This window comes from Leptonychotes weddellii, chromosome X, assembly GCF_054177405.1.
Source record: "Leptonychotes weddellii isolate Sample4059 chromosome X, ASM5417740v2, whole genome shotgun sequence".
NCBI classification, from domain to species: domain Eukaryota; kingdom Metazoa; phylum Chordata; class Mammalia; order Carnivora; family Phocidae; genus Leptonychotes; species Leptonychotes weddellii.
In genome coordinates this window covers 35,885,357-35,909,473 of record NC_138385.1, presented here as the reverse complement: position 1 = coordinate 35,909,473, position 24,117 = coordinate 35,885,357, and the positions used below count along the sequence as shown (strand labels likewise).

Sequence of the window (24,117 nt, the reverse complement as noted above, 5' to 3'; positions counted from 1 at the left end):
GACTTTTTGAATAAATATGTATCTATCTATGTGCAGGGCTTAGCTCATCTTCATGCACACCGTGTAATTCACCGGGACATCAAAGGTCAGAATGTGCTACTGACTCATAATGCTGAAGTAAAACTTGGTAAGTTTGTTCTTGTACTTTAAGTGAGGCCCCAGTATTTTAATGGAGAAGGATCCTTTAAGATTACTTTGTTTTTTATCATGTCATTAACAATATCCTCTACTTACTTAGGCTGTGTTTTCCTTGCTTGCAAAACCAGTCAAAATATGAAAATTTGTTTGGGAAGGGAGGTGGAGCAGGAGAAAAAGGCACCTTTTACTGCTTCTCTGAAATCGTGTAGTTAAAAACTTTTAAATTATAATGGAAGACTTACATTTTGGTCATTGTTTTATTCTCTATTAAGTATAGATGTTATATTTATTTTAATAATTGAATTATTGAATATTTATTTTGTGCAAGTTTCTGTGCAATGGACAAGGAAGCAAAAAGACAATTCTTCCACATCACAAAACCATATTTTCCGAATAATATCAAAGAACTTTTAAATTACTTAAGTACAAATTGCTTCTTTGAAATTTTCCCTCAAATATTTAAAGAACTGATATCAGCTGCTCCCATAATATCCAACTTAAGTTCAGAATTAGAAAAGACGGGAAAGTCCCTGGCTTTCTATTCCAGGATTCAAAATGGCATAATTTATTTGAAAATAACCACACATACTGTCTCACAGGCACACAGGGCACAATTTATTGCATCCTTTAATGTTTAAAATAAATATTGTTGGTTGGTTTTTAAATAATACCATATGAATAATGTCAGTACTATGCAATGGCAGATAACCTCATTGATATAGAATATAAATTACTGGTTATTGGGGCGCCTGGGTGGCTCAGTCGGTTAAGCAGCTGCCTTTGGCTCAGGTCATGATCCCTGGGTCCTGGGATCGAGCCCCACGTCCGGCTCCCTGCTCAGTGGAGAGCCTGCTTCTCCCTCTCTCTCTGCCTGCCTCTCTGCCTACTTGTGCTTTCTCTCTCTGTGTCAAATAAATAAAATCTTTAAAAAAAAATAAAAATAAAAATAAATTACTGGTTATTAAATCCTGTATTATTTTTAAATGATAATCAATCCTTGCCTACCATGTCTCTAGCATGACCTTAAGATAGTTCCCATTTTCCTGATGAACAAAAACAACCACAGCAGGAATTTTTGTTCATTCATTGAGAATGTTTTCATTGAATATTTGTAGAAGAAGCTTGAGGTAATTGTTCTTGAAATAAGAAAAAAGTAATTTCAAGAAAATGTATTATGTCTTATGTGTCTAAAAGCTACAAAGCTAGCAACACAATTTTAAGACACTGTTAATAGATAAGGGGAATTTGGATCTCACATTCAAATGTGCAGGATAGATAGTCTATCACAAAGCTACATACACACTATGTTCACATGTGGTAGCACTCCCATATATTTCTGTCAGGTTTCTGGCCAACTCTACCATTTGCAACACAGAAGAGACATTGTAAGTAAATGAAGAGCCACTGAAAATTCTGTCAAAGTCCATGCACTAAAGCTTATGTACTTTACTCTGTAGGAGAGGCCTTTTAGCACTGGATTAGAATTCAATCAGGCTTATTTTATGTACAACCATTATACATTTGGTTTTACATTTCTCAGATTCCAGTATATTTTTAAGCTATATATTATAAGGAGAAGGTTGCAGAAGGCAAACCCAAGGACATCAGAGGGAGTGTTGAAAGGAAAGAGACTGGAAAGTGATCGTATTGTAATTGCAATTGATCAATAATCCTTACATTCTAGTACTGAGGTCATTAAAGAAAGGTTAAATTATGCCACTGTTGAGATTTCATCTCTACTTTTATCTAAATTTCAAGCTTTTCTTTTTTCCTTTTCTTCCATCCATCACTCGTCTTCTGTTCTTTTCCCCTTTCGTTTTTTTCCCTGAATGTCATATATATTAGCTCATGGACTTCATAGGTATCTCTTGGCCCTTAAAGTTGGCCCTCAGGGGATAGTAAGAATGCTGAGCTTTGCTTTAACGTATTCTCAAAAAAATATCTAGATAATAAGATTGTTCAACACCCAGCGATGATTTTCACATATTACAGACATTTCTTGTTTTGTTAAATCCTTCCTTAAAGACTACTTTAAACTCTTAACTTTTTAATTTTTCATTTCTTCTCCTAAGTTTTTCAAACTACTGTTCAGTCAGTGTTGTTCTCCATCCTTTAGATTCCTGGAAACCATTCTAAATTAGAAAATCTACTTCATTTTTCATCCCTGAAAAAATTCATCTACTTTCATTTTTCATCTTATTTTTTCTGGACTAAATAACCCCAGTCTACTTTAGCCTTTTTTTCTGTCTGTTACTGAGGATACCATACTAAATATTTTCATATAATGTATCCCACAGATGAATAGAAGACTGAACTTTTATAGTCTAAGCTAAGATATAGATACCACAGTAAATATTTGCATCTGATTCAGAAGATCTGTAGAAAAACTTAAACTAAATTCTAGCAGAAAACTCATTTTTCTTCATTGGTGTAATAGAACTTTCTAATGTCATGAGTGAGGCTTCCTAATAAACTACTAATAGGTTTTAGATTTCTTAGATGTTGTTTATAGTGCTGGTCTTCCTCCAGCTTGGTGGCAGGTCCAAACACTACATATGTTATCACTTCAGAGGTTCAGGGTATACTGATGGAAATTTATTTTTAATATTCATGGTAAACTTTCAGCCAAACCTACTGTAGATTTATAATAGCACTTCTGAGTCTCTTTCCAACATAAATAGCAGCAAAAGCCTATTTCCCAGTATTCCTGGAGTAGACTTCATGGTAAAGTTTTCTGGGTTGGAATGAAAATCTGTTATCCATTGTGGATTTTGTATTGGCTTTCCAAGTTAAAGCAATAACTTATTGAGCTTTTTGTTACTGATTAATTATTTTGACATATGCTGAATTTTGCAGTGGATTTTGGAGTGAGTGCCCAGGTGAGCAGAACTAATGGGAGGAGGAATAGTTTCATTGGAACACCATACTGGATGGCACCTGAGGTGATTGACTGTGACGAAGATCCAAGACGCTCCTATGATTCCAGAGTAAGTGTGAGCATTCAGATAGTGGGAATCAAAGTTTGGAAAGGACTTTTGACTAATGTTTATTTTAAAATGATAAAAGAATAAAAAGCCAGCAACTCCTTCTTTCACATTAAACTCTAATAAGAAATACTAGTTGCTATTCATATATGTGGTTTGATTATATGCATAAATATATATATTTTTAAGAATTTAGACAAAGTAGACCATTGGGAATTATCTATATTTGAGGAATAATGTCTAGTTCATGTTGCTTGCAACTTCTTGGGGAAAATATTATATTATGTGGCTTTATATGGAAATTTAACTTCCAGGGGCAGAGAACTTTGTAAACTTAAAAATGAATGAATGTAAAGCCAGTTATTAATCCCCACAGTAACTAAGCTCCAAAAAGAAAAAAATAATAATTTCATTACTCAGGGTAATGGAGAAAATCCTTGTCATGGTTCACTTCCAAACCACTGAAAATCAGTGGAATAGACAAATTAAGTAACAATTCATGCGATTTATTAAAATTTCCACTGAAACTGCAATTTGGACAATATACATCTACGTACACATTTCAAAAAAAGCTGATGTGGAAAGAAAACTCTCCATTTGCTATAGACTGGAAAAACCACACTCACTCTTCACATCATAAGTCATCCAAACAATTCATTGTGGTTTTCGTCGTGTGGAACCTAGGACTCAATACTTGAAGTTGATTAATTCAAGTCTCATCTCTTTTCCCTTTCCCTTAAATGCCCTCTGCTTGATCTGCAAGCAGATCTATTGAGAGCTTATAGTCTAGTGCTATTACAGGCTATGGAGACTGTGGAAGCATAATGTTCTTTTAAGTGGCTTGCTGTAAAATCTTTTAAGTGGATGCCTTATACCTCTACAGATTTTTGCGGTCTTCCAAGGACTTTCACTTATATTAATTATTTATTTTTAATTTTCAGCCCCATGTAAATTGAAAGAAAGCTTCAACTTACAGCATCACAATAATCCTTTGAAGCTAAGAAATCTATTAACTGAGATTCTCAGAATTCAGTTAACTTGTGTAGCAGTCATCCAGCCAGGCAGTGTACCTCCAGCCCTGTGCTCTTTTCACATTCTAAAAAACAAAGTACAGTTAATAATGTGGATAATTTCCTTGAGCCTCTTAGAATATAATTTCCTGGAATAACAATAATTATATTCTCAATTACTGTATTCAGGGAACTGACTGAAAGTGCTTTTATATAGGTTATTTCATTTAATACTCATACCAGTTCTATGAGATGCATATCATTATTATCTCTATTTTATATAGAGTGAAACTGAGGTACAGAGAGTTAAATCATTTACCTAAGATGGCACAGCTAATACATCTATGTGATAGGATTTCTTCACAGCAAGCTCCTTTTGCTATTTCAGCTAAGGCAACAATAGCGATACATTGAAGGTGAATTTTCCTTACACTGAACCCTGTCCCATATCATCCAGTTATTGGCTGATCACAAGCTCAGCTAACGTCTTCCTATAACACCAGCCTATAATGAAGGTTCATTGTAGAAAACCCATAAAATGGCTCTGGCATTGACACTCCCCCACCCAAAGATTGTTTGGAGACTCTAAATACTATTAGTTTCCCATTGTTAAATTACTTTTGGGGGTCATTTTTTCTTTTGCAGAGTGATGTGTGGTCTGTGGGAATCACTGCTATTGAAATGGCTGAGGGGGCTCCTCGTGAGTAAAAATGTTTATTTATTAAAAAGTTGGGGAAGCATGCTGTACAAATCTGCCACTTGTACTGGTGGCCTTTTCAATGATTATCAAATGTTCTAGTCATAATGGCCAGATATATCTATAAAGAGTTTGTGCTTTTCCCTTATGATACCTTATTTTAGGCTATTGACTGTTGTTTCAATTTGGCCTCAAAGTGTTTGGTACTGACAGTCCTGACTAATGAGAATCTAAAGCCGTTCTAGTACATAGTGATTGGTGGAATATTTAGGTTCCAGAATATTTATAGTCACACACTGCTACTGCTTCAGAATGTGATAGTTAAGAAAATCTTCCAGTGTGTCATTGAAATCAAACCAATCCCCTACCTTGGGAACTCAGGTTTTCTTGTTTTGTTTTTTTTTTGGTTTTGTGTTTTTTGTTTTTTTTTTTCATTTGAAGTCAGTCCAGCTCACCTTTGGTGCTTTCTTTGCTCTTTTAGCCACTCCAGTGCCCTTAATTGCTCAGAAGCCTCAATTTCCTCACGTTTCTCCCGCATCTCCATCATTTAAATCATCTGTCAAAATCCTGTTCTCTCAGGACTCTGCTTTCTGATAGAAAAGTGAAATTGAAAATGTGAACTTGGATATAAATGATTGATAACCATCTAATGTATGACCCCCATTAGCAGAGCATATTTATTTCTTCAATATCTAAATCTAAAGATATAAATGATAAATGCATTCCTGGTATTGTTGGATGAGAAGTGAGGAAATGCCTGGAGTGTTTGCTGGAGGGCAGGCAAGTGGGGGTAGAATTTCTTTGCTTCTACCTTTCTAAGGAGGTCCTGTAGATTCCCATGTTCCTACATGCTCTATCTCCACAATGTCCACCCAACAAACTTTATAAATTTGGGCTATCTTAGTACTGTCTTTCAAGGCCAATGGGAGTAATTTCAAGGGGTAGAAATAATGGTAACATGATTGTTAAGAATTCCTGGTGTCCCTTAGAATATCACAGAAGAGGCTTAGATTAAATCTGGGACAGATACGAAGGTCAGGTTGCTGCTGTCTCTCTTTTAGTGCCCTCCAAAACTACAAAGTATGTATGCTGGGTGAATAAAAAATCAATGATGGAAAAATTATTTATACCACATATATAAAATTGAAATAAGAATGGGAAGATGCATATTATTCCTCCTCATCTCTTGATTATTTGTTTTTGTGAACATACTTAGATTATATTAGATTGATCAGCAGCTTCTCCTTCTCTTTTTCTATCTCTTTCTCCTCCCCCTTCCCCTCCCCTTCCTCCTCCTCCTCTTCCTCTACCTCTCCCTCCTCTTCCTATTCTTCTTTCTCTTCCTCTTCCTCTACTCTCTCTTCACAATATGGTATTGCATATGAGTATTGACTCATGTTTTTATTTAGAATACATGATTGCATCAAGTAGTATATTTTTCTATTGTTTGTGAATGTTCCTTACCATTTCTTTTCAAAACACTAGCTTTCTACATTTTGCAGATTTGTATTTCCTGGTTCGTCTTTATTTTGTTTCATTTTTTCACACCAAAATATTAAATCATGGGAGAAAACTCACAGGAGTGCAGAGGAGTTTTGCATGGAGTACACAAATGGCAAACTTCTTACAAAAGATGTGTAAGGACCAGGAGATTCTTATTTCACAATGAGAAAAAAAATCGGACATACATGCCTAAATAAGTAATTGGAATGCTGCAACTTTGGTCATGAGCAACTTGAAATAGCCACACTGCTAAAATATTGGTCTTTCACCAGCCTCCTATATTGCCTGGAGTATAAACTTTGGATGGAAATTATTGTCATTAATTTAACTGCAGAAATCCTCCAGGTTTTGATAATTATCATCTCAGAGGGGGTAGCCCTCCAAAGTGACAATTATATGATAATTGCCTCTGAGGTCCAGATAACAAAATTTCTTTCTTTGGTGAGTCTCTCCCAGAGAAGTAAAAAGAAAGGGAGAGTAACTTCTCACTGAAAGGGTGCTGTAGAGGCTCTCAGAGGAGGGAAGATCTGTACCATCCCACACCAGGACCTTCTTAAGTGCTTGGGTTCATTCTTCTTTATTTGTTTTGTTTCTTAAATTCCACATATGAGTGAAATCAAATGGTGTCTCTCTTTCTCTGATTTAGTTCATTTAGCATTATACCATCTATGAAATGTATTTTTAAAGGAGATTTGCTATTTCAAAGGAATGAAACTCTAATTGTGAAACATTTAGGCCTGTTAGATATGGGATAAAGGGAGTATTTACTGGCATTCCTAAAATTAGACTATATAGAAAACGTCTACTGTTTGACATACCCATGTGCTCCATTCCTTTGTGGACTTCTCATTTCCCTAATGAAAACTTCCCTACTCTATGCTCTGACTCTTGACCCCTGGGGATGTTGTTAGTTGACTGCATGATGCTCAAATGTTAATAAATGACAATTGCTTAATATTGTACTAACCCACTTAAAATATGTTTAAAGGACAGAATCTGGTGACTGGACAGAGTAAAGGAATGAAGAGAATCAAATATGATCTTGATTATTTATTTACTTATTTATTTGAGAGAGTGTGTGTGAGAGAGAGTGTGCATGCAGATGCAAACCCATGAGATGGGGGAGGGGGACAAATGGGGAGGGAAAGGGAGAGGGAGAGAATCTCAAACAGACTCTGCACTGAACCTGATGCAGGGCTCAATCTCAAGACTCTGAGATCATGACCTGAGCCAGAAAAAAGAGTTGAACACTTAACTAACTGAGCCACCCAGGCACCCCTGACTAATCTTTTCAGCTTGGGGATAATTCTGCCCTCAATTATAAACCTGTATGTCTATTAATTTATACTTATGTAATTGAAAAAACATGACCTTTGAACAATTGCCTTTATATCACTCTAATGAAATAACCCTGGGGAGTTTTTTCCTACTATTACAAGAGGCCAGTTTGGCATTGTAGTTTTTCTGGATATGTATTTTGGAGGAGAAAGGGTGACTCTAAAAATCATTAATATCAAATTGTCCTCACATGAATGACACACTTTTGGTATTAGATAAGATTTGTTGGTGAGAATGTGGAGAAAGCGGAGCCCTCTTGTACTGTTGGTGGGAATGCAAACTGGTGCAGCCACTCTGGAAAACAGTATGGAGGTTCCTCAAAAATTTAAAAATAGAACTACCCTATGATCCAGTAATTGCAGTACTGTGTATTTACCAAAAAACTACAAAGACATTAATTTGAGAGGATATATGCACCCTTACATTTATTGAAGCATTATTTACAATAGCCAAATTATGAAAGTGCCCATTGATAGATGAGTGGATAAAGAAGATGTGAAATGTATATATATATATATATATATATATATATTCTGTATATATATATATGTGTGTGTGTGTATATATATATATATATATATATTCTGTATACACACACACACATGAATATTATTCAGCCATAAAAAAAGAATGAAATCTTGCCATTTGCAACAACATGAATGGAGCTAGAGAGTATTATGCTAAGTGAAATAAGTCAGTCAGAGAAAGACAAATACCATATGATTTCACTCATATGTGGAATTTAAGAAACAAGACAAGCAAAGAGGGAGAGAGAGAGAAATCAAGAAGCAGACTCTTAACTATAGAGAACAGACTGATGGTTATCAGAGAGGAGGGTGGGTGGGACGAGGGGTGAACTAGGTGATGGGGGTCAAAAAGTACACTTATCATAATGAGCACTGAGTAATGTATATAATTGTTGAATCATTATATTGTATACCCAAAAATAATATAATACTGTGTGCTAACTATACTGGAGTTAAAGTTAAAAACTTAATAAAATAAAAAAATATATATGAAGAAAAAGAGAAATTTAAAGTATGGCTCTCCTTCAGGGATTTTTTTGCACTGCCAGTTTTCTTTAATCAAAACTCAAGAGGAAATAAGTGAAGTGAGACATATTTAAATGCTTATAAGAAAGCTTATAAAAAATTCTCAGACCAACAAGGTAATGAATTTATATAGCACGTAATGGAATAGGCTTTTCTTTGTATAGCTGTGTGTTTCAAAAAGTGAACCGAAGTCCTATAATTTGGCACAGACTTGAAGTGCCAGATAGTTAAAATCTTTATTATAATACCAATAACTAATATTTATTAAGTACCTACTCTATGCCAGACACTTTTACATGTAGGTTAATCCTCATGGCAACTCTTTGAAGGAATTCTTGATTTTTTTTCAGATAAAGAAACCAAGGCACAGATAGGTTAAGTAATTTGCCCGAGTCACAAAGGAAGAACTAGGATTTGAACCCAGGTGATCTTACTCTAGAGGGTGTGTTTTAATAGTTAGTTACACTATATCTACCTCTATTCCTAGGACTGTCAGTTTCCAAAACAGATTCTTCTCATCTTTTTAGATTGCTAAATCATTCTTTATATATTATTGTGCTTAGCTACTCCTTTGGTTGACTTTTTAAGCCTATAATGACATATTTCCATTTTATAAGTATAGATACCTAGAACACAAAATACAGAAGAGTGTTTGTCTCTATTTTTTGTTTACTTCTCTAGATAGAAATCACCAATCATACGTTTTGAAATTTTTATCCAGTGTAGTTTATTATTAATTTGCCACACCTGTCAATGGTGAAACTTGAGGATCTTATATAATGGACTGTTTGTATGAAAATGAACTTTTCCTGTAACTACATTATTTTGTATCTATTTATTCCTTAGTGTCTATTCAACATGATATGTGAAAGAACACTGAGAATCCCCTTTGGAATGAGGAGTGTGCTCTGTTGTTACCCTTCTCATTCATTCTAAACACATCTATTTTCCTTTGCAGCCCTGTGTAACCTTCAGCCTTTGGAAGCCCTCTTTGTTATTTTGCGGGAATCTGCCCCCAAAGTCAAATCCAGTGGATGGTAAAGATGAATGACTTAATCTCCTAAACACATTAACTTGCCATTTTTTATGTAGGAAATGAGTTTTAATTAATTTTGTAGTCCTGTTTCAACATCTTTGTTGGACAGTATTTCCTAAAAACTAATATGTTAAGTGGGGGGGTCTTAATGATTAGTTTTCATTAAGAGCTAGCTAGCCAACTAGACATAAGTAATACCTTCCATAGTATATTATGATGACATCACTGCCCTGGAATTAATGGCATGTTCAATTGTTTCTCCATTAATGGCATGGACCAATAGAAATCATTTGTGACATTTCTCCCTGTGCCTAGATAGGCAGTCAGTGATTGTGATATACAGCTCAGTTGTTCAGCCCATTAAACTAAACATCCACAGACCTGGAGAAGAGGATTTGTTCTCCCAGGGTGTTACAGACCAACTAACTTGGGAACCCTTTATACTGAAGCTTTTTGATTGAGTGTCAGAAGCTCTTGCTTATTATTAGTATTTATTGCTTGCCCTGCTAGAAGTGGTGGCTGTGATTTGATTGCTGACATTTTTCCTTGTGATTCAATTTAACCCTTCCCACAGATTCAGGCTTTCTGGACACTTCTGTTTTCATGAACCATTTTATAAGATTAGTTAGTCCTGGTGCTATTAACACCCCCTTTTTTTTTTTTTGGATCATTACATTTATGACTATGTAGCTCAAAATGCATGTAGTCAAGTGAAACATTCAGACTTCAAAGTATGACTTCTGTGGGCTGACCAATCTAGATACATGTTCTACATATATCACATTAACCACTCCATTGCCATCCCACCAATTGACTTTTTACCATGTACATACTTCTGAACTCATTGAAGTTTCTACTCCTATTTAAATGCCATTGACTCTGGCTCATCTGAGGTTTGAGTGGTATTGTATAACGTATATTGTCAAGCTGCAGGACATATGGCAGTTGAAAAGACAATTATAACTAGAGGCAATTCTCTCCAAAAATATGACCTGCAGAGTGGCATATGTGTGAGGATGGGAAAAGATATGGCAAGCCTGAGGATGCTTTCTTATCCCTTTGACTCATTTCTTTTAGGTCTCGCAAGTTCCACAATTTCATGGAAAAGTGCATGATAAAAAATTTCCTATTTCGTCCTACTTCTGCAAACATGCTTCATCACCCTTTTGTTCGGAATATAAAAAATGAAGGACACGTTGTTGAGTCATTGAAGAAGCATCTTACAGGAATCATTAAAAAGAGACAGAAAAAAGGTTGGAATATGTCAACTTTCATTTTACTAGAATGGATATTTAGATGAGAGCTGAGTTTATTCACTTTTGTCAGGAAAAATAATATTTAAGAATTAGATTAAAAGTAAAAATTCTGAGGGAGGCCTTCCATATTTAGTTTTTCCACTAATATGCCATGTGCAGTTAATTAATTATCTCTCACCTGATCATCTGTATATATATGATTATAAATTGTCACCAATTACAACTGGCAAGTGTTCATATTTATAAAAACCTTGAAAGCATCAAGAAGAATTTTGTGATGTGCCAATTTTATTTTAAGAAAACTCCTAACTAAAGAGATAAAATAAATAAAAAAGGTAACAAAATCTGTATCTTACTGTTCTTTTTTGGTTGATATTTTACTGTTCTTTTTTGGTTGATATTTTAATTAACTCCAATGAGATAAATAGATTTGTAATTGTCTGTTGATGACTGTTAATTTTGAAGTAATTTCTGTGTACCATACTAAGTTTGTTTTATGCACTAATCTCCAAGTATAAGAAGTAATTAAAAGGACTAATTTATACAAGTAAAAGTTAGTTTCTATATATTAATGCCAAAAATGGCAGGATGGATTTTCATCAAATCCAGATTAAACTCCTTAGGAAGTTTTAACTTTGTATTGTATGGCATATTCCACATTTAAATTGGGGCTCCATGGGCAGTGTTGAGAGTGGTGATATAATGGAAAAGGGGAAGCTGGAAACATAGTCATTCTCAGAATAGCTACAGGATAGATTGCAGTAGAGTTTCTTCCATCTACATAACTATATGTATCCTATTTTGGAGTGAGAAGCAGCAGAAATTAATTTATTTAACCATGGGTGAAAATTCACTGGACCAGCATCACAAAAACCAGCTAGTCTCAAATGGGTGCAGGAAGACCCCATTTCTATTTGAGAATTTGCTAATTTCCAGAGTTGCAAGACTTCCAAAATATTACCTGCAGGAAAAGTCACATTTATGTGGGAATTACATAGGTGTAAATACAGTTGCCCTGAACACTTTTATTTAGGAAATTCAAAAGAACACTCTTGTTTGTAAGCGTCTGTATTTCAGTACAGCACAGCAGAAATGAAAGAAGCTGAACATGTTGAATGTGTTAAGTGTAAAATCCAGAATTTAGATTTTTACTTTCTCATTGGAAAGACCAATGATCCTGATCCTCATTTTCAATGATCTTCATTGAAAGGACCAAAGATAGGGTGGGCCCAAGCCATAAAGTCCTCACATCTAGATCACACACCTTTAAGCTATGTTCAACAACCATCTATAAAGTTTCTCTTGTCCCATTCTCCCTTTGTCTTTTTCAATTACTTCTCTTTAGATTGCAGCTACCAAATTGCTAAATTCCCTTTCCTGTGCCCAGAGAAATTAGTCTGTATGGAATAGCTTCACTGTGCAGCAAAAGTGGGCCTAGGAACTAGGATATTGTCCATATTACCAACCAAGTGTGATTTGAAGGGTTACCCTCTTGTCCTTGTAATTCACTTGACATCCTGAGCATTAAAGGGTAAAAATTCCTAAGGTAGATTACACTAATACCTGCTGATTTTTTGCCTTGTTTTTTTCTCTTTTATAAAAAGGAATACCTCTGATCTTTGAAAGAGAAGAAGCTATTAAGGAGCAATACACCATGAGAAGATTCAGGTGTGTTAGATAAATTACAAATATAATTTGTTGTTAGCAATTTATGTAAGACAGTTGATTCTATTCTGTTGGCATTTGACTCAGAAGAGTTTAATCCCTTCTGATGCAACAAGTAACAGCTCTCTCTATATTTTCAAGAGATATTTGAATGGAAATGTTGAGGAAAGATTGTTATTACTACTCAAATAATCTTTAATTTCTGGCACTAGAATGACCAGGTAGATTATTAGATAATTGAGTATATTAGTAATACAAAGAATATTTCAGACATTACAGGAATGATTCAAAAAAAATTTACTGAAAGTATCTTTATTGCACAAAATTTCCATTTTTTAAAATAAAGACATTTTCCCCAAGTGGCTTCACTCCACTGACAATTATTACTATATAGCAATCATTTGTATGTTTATTTCTAGAGGACCTTCTTGTACTCATGAGCTTCTGAGACTGCCAACCAGCAGTAGATGCAGACCACTTAGAGTTCTGCATGGAGAACCCTCTCAGCCAAGGTGGTTACCTGATCGAGAAGAGCCACAGGTCCAGGCACTTCAGCATCTACAGGGAGCAGCCAAGGTGTTCATGCCACTACAGGCTCAGGACAATGCACCTAGGCCTCTCCAGGGGCAAGCCCAGGCACCTCAGCGACTACAAGGGGCAGCTCGGGTGTTTACGCCACTACAGGCTCAGGTTAAAGCTAAGGCATCTAGGCCCCTACAGATGCAGATTAAGGCACCTCCACGACTACGGAGGGCAGCCTGGATGCTCATGCCACTACAAGCTCAGGTTAAGGCACCTAAGCCTCTACAGGTACAGGCCCAGGTACCAAAAGAGCAGCAGGTTCAGGCTGCTCAGGCCCAGCCCCAGACATCAGAAGAGCCACAGGATCTGGACCAGGTACCAGAGGAATTTCAGGGGCAAGATCAGGTACCTGAACAACAACAAAGACAGGGTCAGGCCTCTGAACAACAGCAGAGGCAGAACCAGGTACCTGAACAGCAGCTGGAGCAGAACCAGGTACCTGAACAGCCAGAGGTACAGGAACAGGCTGCTGAGCCTACACAGGCAGAGAATGAGTCAGAGGAACCTGAGGCATTACGAGTACATGCCCAGGTGTTCCTGCCCCTACTGTCACAGAACCACCATGTGCTGTTGCCACTACATTTGGATACTCAGGTACTCATTCCAGTAGAGGGGCAAACTGAAGGGTCACTTCAAGCACAGGCCTGGGCACTAGAGCCCCCACAGGCAGTTGGCTCAGTTCAAGAACTGATAGAGGGACTATCAAGAGACTTACTTCGAGCACCAAACTCACATAACTCAAAGCCACTTGGTCCACTGCAAACCTTGATGGAAGACCTGTCTTCAAACATGTTTTACTCTCAACCAGAACAGGCACAGAAGAAAAAATCGAAAGTTTCTAGTCTAAGGCAGGCATTGGCAAAAAGATTATCACCAAAGAGGTTCCGGGCAAAGTTATCAAGGAGACCTGAAGAGTTTGAGCTCTCAGATTTAGAAGCCTGCAGGCGAAGGCGCCAGCGCAGATGGGAGGATATCTTTAATCAGCATGAGGAAGAATTGAGACAAGTTGCAAATGTAAGAGTTTCTGATATTTTTACTGAATCAAATATGCAGAGAAAACATGCTAGTACATGCTCATGTTTCCCTCTGTTAAGACCAAATGAAACAAATATTCCTTATGTGCCAGAGAAGATTAATAATTTATACTTCAAATAAATTATCTTAAAATTTACAGATAATTATGACTAAATTTGAAAAAGAAAAATTGGCTTGAATGATCCAGGTAATTGCTTAATATCTTTGTAGAGATATAGCTTTAATTATTAACTAATAAAGGGACACCATAAGGACATTTAAAATGACTATTTTGGATCTTTGAAAATTACTATCATAGTGCCAAATTTCAAATAGAACTCATTAAAAATAAACACAGAAAACAACTTTGGTTTTGCTCCCCAACCTCTTAAGTTAATTTGTCTTTCTTCCAATAGACTGCTGAACTGTGCTATTTAAGTGAATTATACTATTTTTTTTTAAATTTCAGGATGTTTAAATCAAGGTTAAAATGAAACAGAAAAGCAGTTTCCAAAACATTTTGTATTTACCATATGTATGACTTGTCTCACTAATTTTCCACCGTTTTACATAATTAATCAATGAAATCTCTGCATAGAACATGATACAAGTTACAAATTCATCTCTGTACTCTTTTGAAATGCAGTATGTTAATATCTTTATCTTATTTGCAAATAGTCAAAATCTCATTCTTTCAAATTCTCTAATATAAGTGAATATAATTTGGTTGGAGTTGATGAATTCAATCTGGCAGATCTAATCTGACAATGAAGGGTTTGTGGGCTTTATAAGCAAATTAATGAGGTCAATAGGATTAGGAGAGCACTTGTTTTCTAATACTTCACAACATCCATTTACATAAAGGAATCCTAAATTAAACCCTGGTATCAGCATCAAGTTATCTAATAATAATTAATGTAGTAATTATAAATGTATCTTGTCTGAATGTCTGGATAAGTGAATCTTTTGGCTTGTCCATTGAGCCAATTAAACTAATGTTATTTCCCTAACATATTTAACAAGTGAAGAAAGGCCCAAAAGGGGAAATGGATGTCTGCTCTCAAATAAAGGGGGAGATAGGAAGAGAAAGAAACCATATAGAGAAGTGGAGGTATGAGTCTAGAATGGTGATATTTGCTTGAAATTAAGGCATCTAAAATGCTAGTGACTAATTTCAATGAGGACTAGTAACAATTAAATCTACGGGGCGCCTGGGTGGCTCAGTTGGTTAAGCGACTGCCTTCGGCTCAGGTCATGATCCTGGAGTCCTGGGATCGAGTCCCGCATCGGGCTCCCTGCTCGGCAGGGAGTCTGCTTCTCCCTCTGACCCTCCTCCCTCTCAGGCTATCTGTCTCTCATTCTCTCTCTCGCAAATAAATAAAAAATCTTAAAAAAAAAAAAAATTAAAAAAAAAATCTAATGGGTTTTGCATTTATGAAAAAGACTTGTATGCATCCTTGCAAGACTCATAGCGTTGGTAGCATGACACATACTTATTGTCATTTGGTGTTTTAAATGTACATTTGAGAAGCCATTCTAAACTGGAAGAAAAAGTCAATAAATAATATTTACCAATCCCATGACTCTAGGATCTTGTACAGGTATTCATATCTTTGTATGTGATTTTTAAAGATATATAAATTTTATAAGATAAAGTTGCAAATGTAAGAGATTCTGATATTTTTACTGAATCAAATATGCAGAGAAAACATGCTAGTACATGCTCATGTTTCCCTCTGTTAAGACCAAATGAAATTTTATTTTATATAAAATATAAAAGATATTTTATATATAAAAAATATAAAAAATTGATACTAACTCAAAGTCATAGATCTTTTGAATTGCCTAAAAATTTGTTAGCATTTAGAGATGTATGTGAATTCTTCACCTAACCAAAGAAAAGAAAACTCATTTTCATTACTCTCTGTGAATTGAAGAAATAACACTGATTGGCTTAAATGTGAAAACAGAAACTTTCCCAAATTCCTAGAGCTCAGTTAGTGAGAAATATTTGCAGTGCTGTATTATAGATCTTCCATTGCACAGGAGAACCGAACTTCATAGTTATAATTGCCTACTAAATGTGACAGTCTGGGGTTATGAGTTAAGCTTTAAACCAGATATTCTTAACCTGGGTCTAATAGATTAGCTGCAGGTGTTCAGAGATCCCCCTGAAAATATATGCAGACATGTGTGTCTATATGCAGTTAGAATCTCCTCAGATTCTAAAGGGAATCCAGAACCAAAACCTATTAGAATCTACTGGTTTAAATCAATTTTAATATTTGAAAATTATTCTAAGTTGTACATTGTGAAGATAAAGTTGCTCCTATCATTTGCATTTTAACAACAATTAAAATATTTATTATCCTTTTTGTTTCAAAGGGCAAAGAAGATGAATCATCAGACAATGATGAAGTATTTCATTCAATTCAAGCTGAAGTCCAAATAGAACCATTGCAACCATACGTTCCAAATCCTAAAGGAAATGAGGTAAGTTTCTCAGTATGAGTTGCTGTGACATTAATAAGTGCCTAGAACAGTGGTTCTTAAACTTTTTGGTCTCAGGGGATCTTTATACTCCTAAACAAAGAAGACCCCAAAAAACTTTTGTTTATGTGGATTGTGTCATTCAATATTTAATGAATTAGAAATTAAAATAAAAACATTAAATATTTATTAATTCATTTAAAAGTAAATAAAAATATTACAGGTGAACATAAGAAACAAAGTTTTAATAAAAAATATTTTCCATTTTACTTAATGGAAAACAACTGGATTCTCATATCTGCTTCTGCATTCAATTTGTTGCCATATGTTTGGTTTGAAGTATATGAGTGAAACTGGCTTCTCACATATAAGTAGCTGGGAAGGGAGGATTTTCATAGCTTTTTCAGATAATTGTGGATATTCTTTGATAACACACCAAAACTGCAGAAGTGGAATTTAAAACCCTATCAGTGAAATTTGCATATTCAGAAATATTAAAATCCATTGTTCTATTGTATGCTATGAATAGATGTTTTGCTCATGCACAATTTTGTATCTTCATACATTGGTCAGTTGGAAAACATTGGTTCAGTGTGTATGTAGATCTTTCCAAATATTTACACATTTCATTATACAACATCAATAAACAGCATTTGTTAATGTCACCAATTTCATCAGAAAAATGACTGAGTATTGATAAGTCAAGTGCATGGTGACAGATAATAAATTTAAAATTTTAATTTTCACTTCAAAGCTTAATTTTATCATTGCTAACAAATAACATCAGTTGTTTTTTTCCTTGAATTGACAGGCTAACTTCATTGATTTTAAATAAAATGCCTGCCAGATACCCAAGTTGAATAATCATAGTTTGTCTTGTCAGTCATTCTTTTAAGTAAAAATATTGCCAATAAAACCTTGGGTAGTTCAGCATGTAACACAATCACACATACCTTTTCCCTTGATTGTTCTAGGATGTAGTTTATGACAGGATCTGGGTCATTTAATATGTGATTTATTTTTTTACATTTATATGAATAATCAAGTCAGTCCTCATGTCTAGGTTGACTTCTGTTTTCACGACTATATTAACAGCATTTAGCTTAGGGTATTGGTGAGGCCCAAGTTGCAGTTTCAATTCCCATGTGGACAAGGTATTATCATCATAGCCAGCATTCTTAACAGCTAGCCATCTAAAAATTTTTTGGTCACTAAGGATGAGCAGGTTGCTGGGTGAAGAATTCAGAAATTCTTGCCTTACTAATAGTGGGTCAGGAGTCTCATTGTTGTCCTTAATCAGCACAAGGGCCCTAGATCACTATATTTCTTTCTTCTAGTTGCTTCAGAGTAGGCCACTATGATTTCTTTCATGGACAATTATCCTTTTTTAAATATGTTTAAATATGTTACTTCTGATACTAGCAGTCCTCTAACCACTGGCAGAAGGAACATAAGCTGGATTGTATTATTTAATTACAAGAGGTCTTATGTCTCTCTCTCTGCCTTATTAAATTATGACTTTCCTCCTACTCTCAGATAATAATTATTACCTTAAACATATGTTTTTAAGCAGGAAATATAATGAGTTGTGTCTGATTGGTTTAGAATGCATCATTTGCCTTATATATACTATTCTTACTAATCATCTTCCCATTTTTTGGACCAAATACAGCCAATTCATATCAGGTATTAGCTTTTCTTATTTTTGGCCTTTATCTTTTCTGAGTAATCCTGGTCTCTGGTTTACTAATGTCAATAAACTTTCTGAGACCAGTTTCATAAACCAAGAGGCCTAGACGGGGTCAATATGATGCCAGGTATCTGAATCAAATGTGGAAAAAGTCAGATGCTTATCGTGCATACTGCCAAACATCTGGTTACATTTGGAAGCGCTCATTTGCAAAACATGTGAACAATTAACAACATTTTTTGTTTCTTACCCATCTGTCTGTTAGAGTTTAAAGACAACCTTAATAAGTCACTACATAGAAACAGTGTGGTAAGGTTAGTGTAGTTTCTAGAAACTATAGAGTGACTTTATCACATGAAAATGCTAGATTTTTTAAAAATGTAACATGTTTAGTTTTTCTTTCTAAAGGATCTACTGTGACTGCCTCATTGAATGTCAGAATAGCCTATTTTTTGGTTAGCTAAAAGCTATTTTAAGTAGAAACCTAATGATATAAAACTAAATGAGGCAAGCCAATACTACATGGTCCTATCTACTAATGTTGGCAGAAAATAAATCTGCCCCACTGACGGATGCTGGCTCAATTTATGTGATCTTAAGTATTTTTCTATATTAGATGAATGAATAATTAATAGAAACCAAATTAATTCATTTAGAATTGAAAAAGTATTGGAACACTGATTATGACATTACAGCCCAATTGTAAAATGAAAAAACATACTTTCTTGAAGGTGGGACACTTTTGACACTTGAGAGATTTTAATGATGTGTTGTATGTGTGTTACAACTTTTGAAAATCTAAGGTTAGCTTAAAGGGTAAGTGAATGAGAAGTTTGAGCTTAAATTCTGAGAAATTTGGACTTGGTATAAAAGTAATATGAAAACATAGAAAGCATTAAATTAGCAGTTGAGGGACCTACATTCTGATTATAAATATTCTTTAACTTGATGTAAAATTCTTAGAAAAGTGATTTTTCCTCTCTGAGGTACAGATTCCTCAAAAATAAAATTAGAGTGTTTGATTATATAATCTCCAGAATCTGTTATTATACTAAAATTCAAGGATACCATGAGAAATTATGGTTAAGCAGTTCTAATGTTATTCTATAAGTAATTATGAAAATACAATCTAGTTATGAAAATCAGATTTTATAAGTTGGATTTTTAGTAAACTATCTTTATATGAAGAAAGGAATTTTTCCCATGAATTAATACTTCAAAAGAATTTATGATAAAAAATTTTACCAAAGTATTTCATTGTCTTTAAGGTCCAAGAAAGATCTACTTCAGTGCCTTACAATCAGGATTGTGAACACCATGTCAAGTTCTCTTCAAAGTATGTTTCTCTGATTACTATTTTCAAATTACTCACGATTTACTATTACATGGAACATTAAAGCATATTTATTTGACACTAAGTTTTGTGTAAAGTGAAAACTAAAATATTAATGAAAACATCATCACTAGTGATATTGTCAGCCTGTATGTAAAACGTTAACTGCAGTAATTCATTAACTAGATCTTTCATATTTGGACCTACTGTAGTCTCAGTATCATTTAGTTTAATAATTTGCTGATAAGATCCACAATTTAATAAAAGAAATGTCAGTGAATTTTTTGAAAGATTTCAATTGGTACTTTATAATAAAAAGATGTGAAACTTCATATGTATCATGTACTTCAGTTATACATTTTATCATGTAGTACATCATGAATATCATGTACTTGTACTACATGTTAAAATACACACACAATTCCTAACTTCAGAAGCTAATGCTATGGAATGGGCAAGCTTGAAATGACCTATGGGAAAAATCAAATATAAAACTCAGTATTATATCAATGATATTTTAACCTGGTAACTATATTTTTTATCTCTGTAATATTGGTGATCTTCAGTAATTTTCAAAGATCATATTTCATATTTTAGATGTTATGTGCAAAGTGTTATATTTGAAAGCTAAATAAATTTATTTATTTATTTAAAGATTTATTTTAGAGAGAGAGAAAGAGCACAAGCAGGAGAGGCAGAGGCAGAGGGAGAGAGAATCTGAAGCAGACTCCATGCTGAGCACAGAGCCTGACGTGGGGCTCAGTCTCACAACCCTGAGATCACAACCTGGGCCAAAACCAAGAGTTGGACACTTAACTGACTGTGCCACCCAGGTGCCCCTGAAAGCTAAATTTTAATATAGATTTTCCTTGAAAATCATACCCCTTCCAACTCCAGATTATAATGGAGAGAATTTAGCCTATATTCATTCACTCAGTCATTCACTAAATATTTATTGAGCACCTGCTATATTCAAGATACTGGACAGTATGGTCAGACTGCATAGAGTTGATGGTATGTAGTATGTATATTACTACTTCATTATTATTTAAAGCCCCATATATTTACGTCTTTAGATTTAACTTGTGTGCAAAAATCTTAGAAAATTAGAAAGCAAGATTAGGAACTTTTGCTTTCTCTGCATTCAGTGAATAAGATGTCATGGACCTTCTGACCATAAAGCGAGAAAACTGCTTAATTTTATGCATCTTTTTGGTATCGTGGGATATGTCTTTAATAAAATCCAATACATAAAAATTAATATTGCTGTTAAATTAGAATTGGCTATTCCCATTATAAAAAGATTTTTGAATTTATGAATAGCAAATATATTATCTTAAGTCTTTCCTGAAATTAGGGTCATAGAAAAGACTCTTCTCTGTTCTAGGCTTAGATCAATAACCAAAGCCCTTCCTATATAGAAATTCCAAAGTGACATAGAATTCAGCAGCACCAGTCCAAAATAGCTTTCTAAATATTCCCTGAATTTGAATATTAAAAATTAAACTGTTCTATTTGTATGTCCATCTATCTAAATCAGGAATAGGATATTAAAAAATGCAAATGCCAAATCAGGATGATAATAGTGGAATATTTGACGTAACAGTAACAGCTTCTTATCTTGTTAAAATCCTCACATAGACTATTATGTTTATTACTGTATTACTAGGTATATAATAATGTCTGAATATTACCTTAAAGAAACGTTATTGAATTTTTAGAAATTAAATATGATATGTGAAGGAAACATATACTATATGGAAACACTTTATTTATATTTTGGAAATTGTTTCTCTGTTCTAGATAAAATAGCACATTTGAAGAAAAATGGAAATTTGAAAATATTAATTAAGCTCTACTTCTTTTTAGTTTGATATATACCCTATACCTAAAACTTTTTTGTTGGTCTTGATTTTGAGCTGTATATTCCTTTTATGAATATTAGGACATGGCATATGCTTTTCTGTCTTTTCATTTAGTGTTCCTCAGCGGTCTGTTTTGGAACAAGCTCAGAAGCCCATTGACATCAGACAAAGGAGTTCGCAAAATCCTCAGAATTGCCCAGCAGCATCAGGTGATTCAAAGCACAGAGTTTAAACAGCCAAAACACAGAGCTAATGTTTAACAGTTTATATTGCAGAAGTGAAGAAAGAACTTCAAGAAGTAATGAATCAAAAGTGTTAGGGAAGCCACATAGAATTAAGACCAAGAGGCCATTGAATTTGGCAATTGGGTGGTCAGTGGTGACCTTTGAGAAATGGAAATTAATTTTTCTAAAGTTATTTTCTTTAAGTTGTGTAGTAGTTAGAAATGTGTCTGGGGAGGTGGGGATGTCAACTTTGGTTTCTGTACCATGTGTGAAAAATATGAGAAAGGAACTTGGAAGAGGCCTTTCTAATAGGCTAAAATTTATAGACAATCCTTAAAATATTGAAATATTAGATGGAGTAGTTGTGGGCATGTGTTTTATTTATCCATTTATTTCACCACCCCAAAGTAAAATATATACAGTATTTCATAAACTTCCCTAGATGTTACAAATTCATGTTTTTACTCAATTACATGAAAAAGTAATAAAATCATAGAAAATAACTTCACAATTTGTGATACGAATTTCAAAACAAGTGTTTTATCTTATGATATGCTTTTGAGAGTTTAAATGAATTATAGATTTTTGAAATATTGAAATAAACAAAGCCAAAAGTTAGGCCTTAGATTGTAAAATCTGGCATTGTGTACTTTTAAGCAACCCAAGTAAATTCTGCAAGGGCAAAACGCCTGAATGAGTTCTCAAGTCATCTGTAAAAATGTAGAACATAGATTTTATTAAAATGTTAATAATAAAGAGGGCACGTACTGCATGGAGCCCTGGGTGTTATGCGCAAACAATGAATCATGGAACACTACATCAAAAACTAATGATGTATGGTGATTAACATAACATAATGAAAAAAAAGATATATAGGTATACTCTATCAAAATCAAATATTTCAAAGACCTGAACTTAAAAACCCTGTTCTTCTTAGGAGACTCAGATAATGGTAAAATTCTTTTAATAGTGTCCTCTCGTGAAGAAATATTATCTTGTGAGAAATAAAATAAACCTGAATCAAAAGTAACTTTAAGAATATTTTCCCCAGAACCTTTCTGGTTTGGCTAGGGCTAATTTTACTAATAGTGGGCAAACACCTAAAAATTTAAGGTTTATTCGTACTGCCTTTTCTGAAATAAGGAAATTCTAGATTAGGTCCCAAAACAGTCATGAACATTGGTTAGGAGCGGGGTGAGAAGGGGATAGCTTCTGTGTAGATAATAGCTGAAGTTCTTTTCAGCTCTAAAATTATATTATTTTATTGTGTGTACCACCTAGACTATTTGCAGTTCCCATGAAATTACATACTTTATTATGCAGGAAATCAGAGTTACTACAAATTTGCCTCAAAATCTCAAACACTCACCCAAACTTCTTATTTAGCCTAACAACATACACAGGGACTTGAGAAAAAAATGGTTTTCTGAAGAAAGATAATAAACTGCAAAAGTAAAATGCCAGAAGATGCAGACACAAATTGTAGAATGTGTTCCAGATAATATACTCAAAAGATAGCAGTGTTTGTAAATACATGATTTTGGGAGTTGCAGGGTCTACACCTTGGCTATATATAGCACAGTTGCAAATAAAAAGGGGATAGGATTATTTATCTTTAAAATCCAAGCACATAAAAAAAAATAAGCAAGGATGTAAGTGCCCCTTGGTAAAGCTTTTTCTAAGTATACTCAGCCAGATCTACTGATTTTTGAGCCTAAATATTATCACTGAATTTTAACCACAGGTGTTACTTACTGTACCATAAATCTTAATATAAAAAATCCACACTTTTAGTCCAGATACATTTGCATTTTTTAAAGATTTTTTTTTAATTTTTAAGTAATCTCTACACCCAGTGTGGGGCTTGAACTCACAACCCCAAGATCAAGAGTTGTATATTCTACAAACTGAGCCAGCCAGGGGCCCCTAAATTTGGATTTTAAATGGAAATATTTACACTATGGAATTAAACTGCTCATTGTGATAGCAACTAGCCAAATTAAAACTAAACTGTTGGTGGGAATGCAAGCTGGTGCAGCCACTCTGGAAAACAGTATGGAGGTTCCTCAAAAAGTTGAAAATAGAGCTACCCTACGACCCAGCAATTGCACTACTGGGTATTTACCCCAAAGATACAAATGCAGGGATCTGAAGGGGTATGTGCACCCCGATATTTATAACAGCAATGTCCACAGTAGTCAAACTATGGAAAGAGCCAAGATGTCCATCGACAGATGAAT

General features: G+C 34.4%; 1 protein-coding gene across 1 annotated transcript in view; it reads left to right on the top strand.

The window, feature by feature from the left end:
• NRK (Nik related kinase) overlaps positions 1–24,117 on the top strand; it is a 101,996-nt gene that overhangs the window by 57,415 nt on the left and 20,464 nt on the right. The window contains exons 7-16 of the mRNA XM_081809316.1: positions 37–127; positions 2,995–3,125; positions 4,778–4,832; positions 9,681–9,759; positions 10,836–11,011; positions 12,619–12,682; positions 13,099–14,275; positions 16,661–16,768; positions 19,724–19,791; positions 21,768–21,862. Coding sequence (XP_081665442.1) covers positions 37–127; positions 2,995–3,125; positions 4,778–4,832; positions 9,681–9,759; positions 10,836–11,011; positions 12,619–12,682; positions 13,099–14,275; positions 16,661–16,768; positions 19,724–19,791; positions 21,768–21,862 — 2,044 coding nt within the window. The remainder of the gene's footprint in view (positions 1–36; positions 128–2,994; positions 3,126–4,777; positions 4,833–9,680; positions 9,760–10,835; positions 11,012–12,618; positions 12,683–13,098; positions 14,276–16,660; positions 16,769–19,723; positions 19,792–21,767; positions 21,863–24,117) is intronic.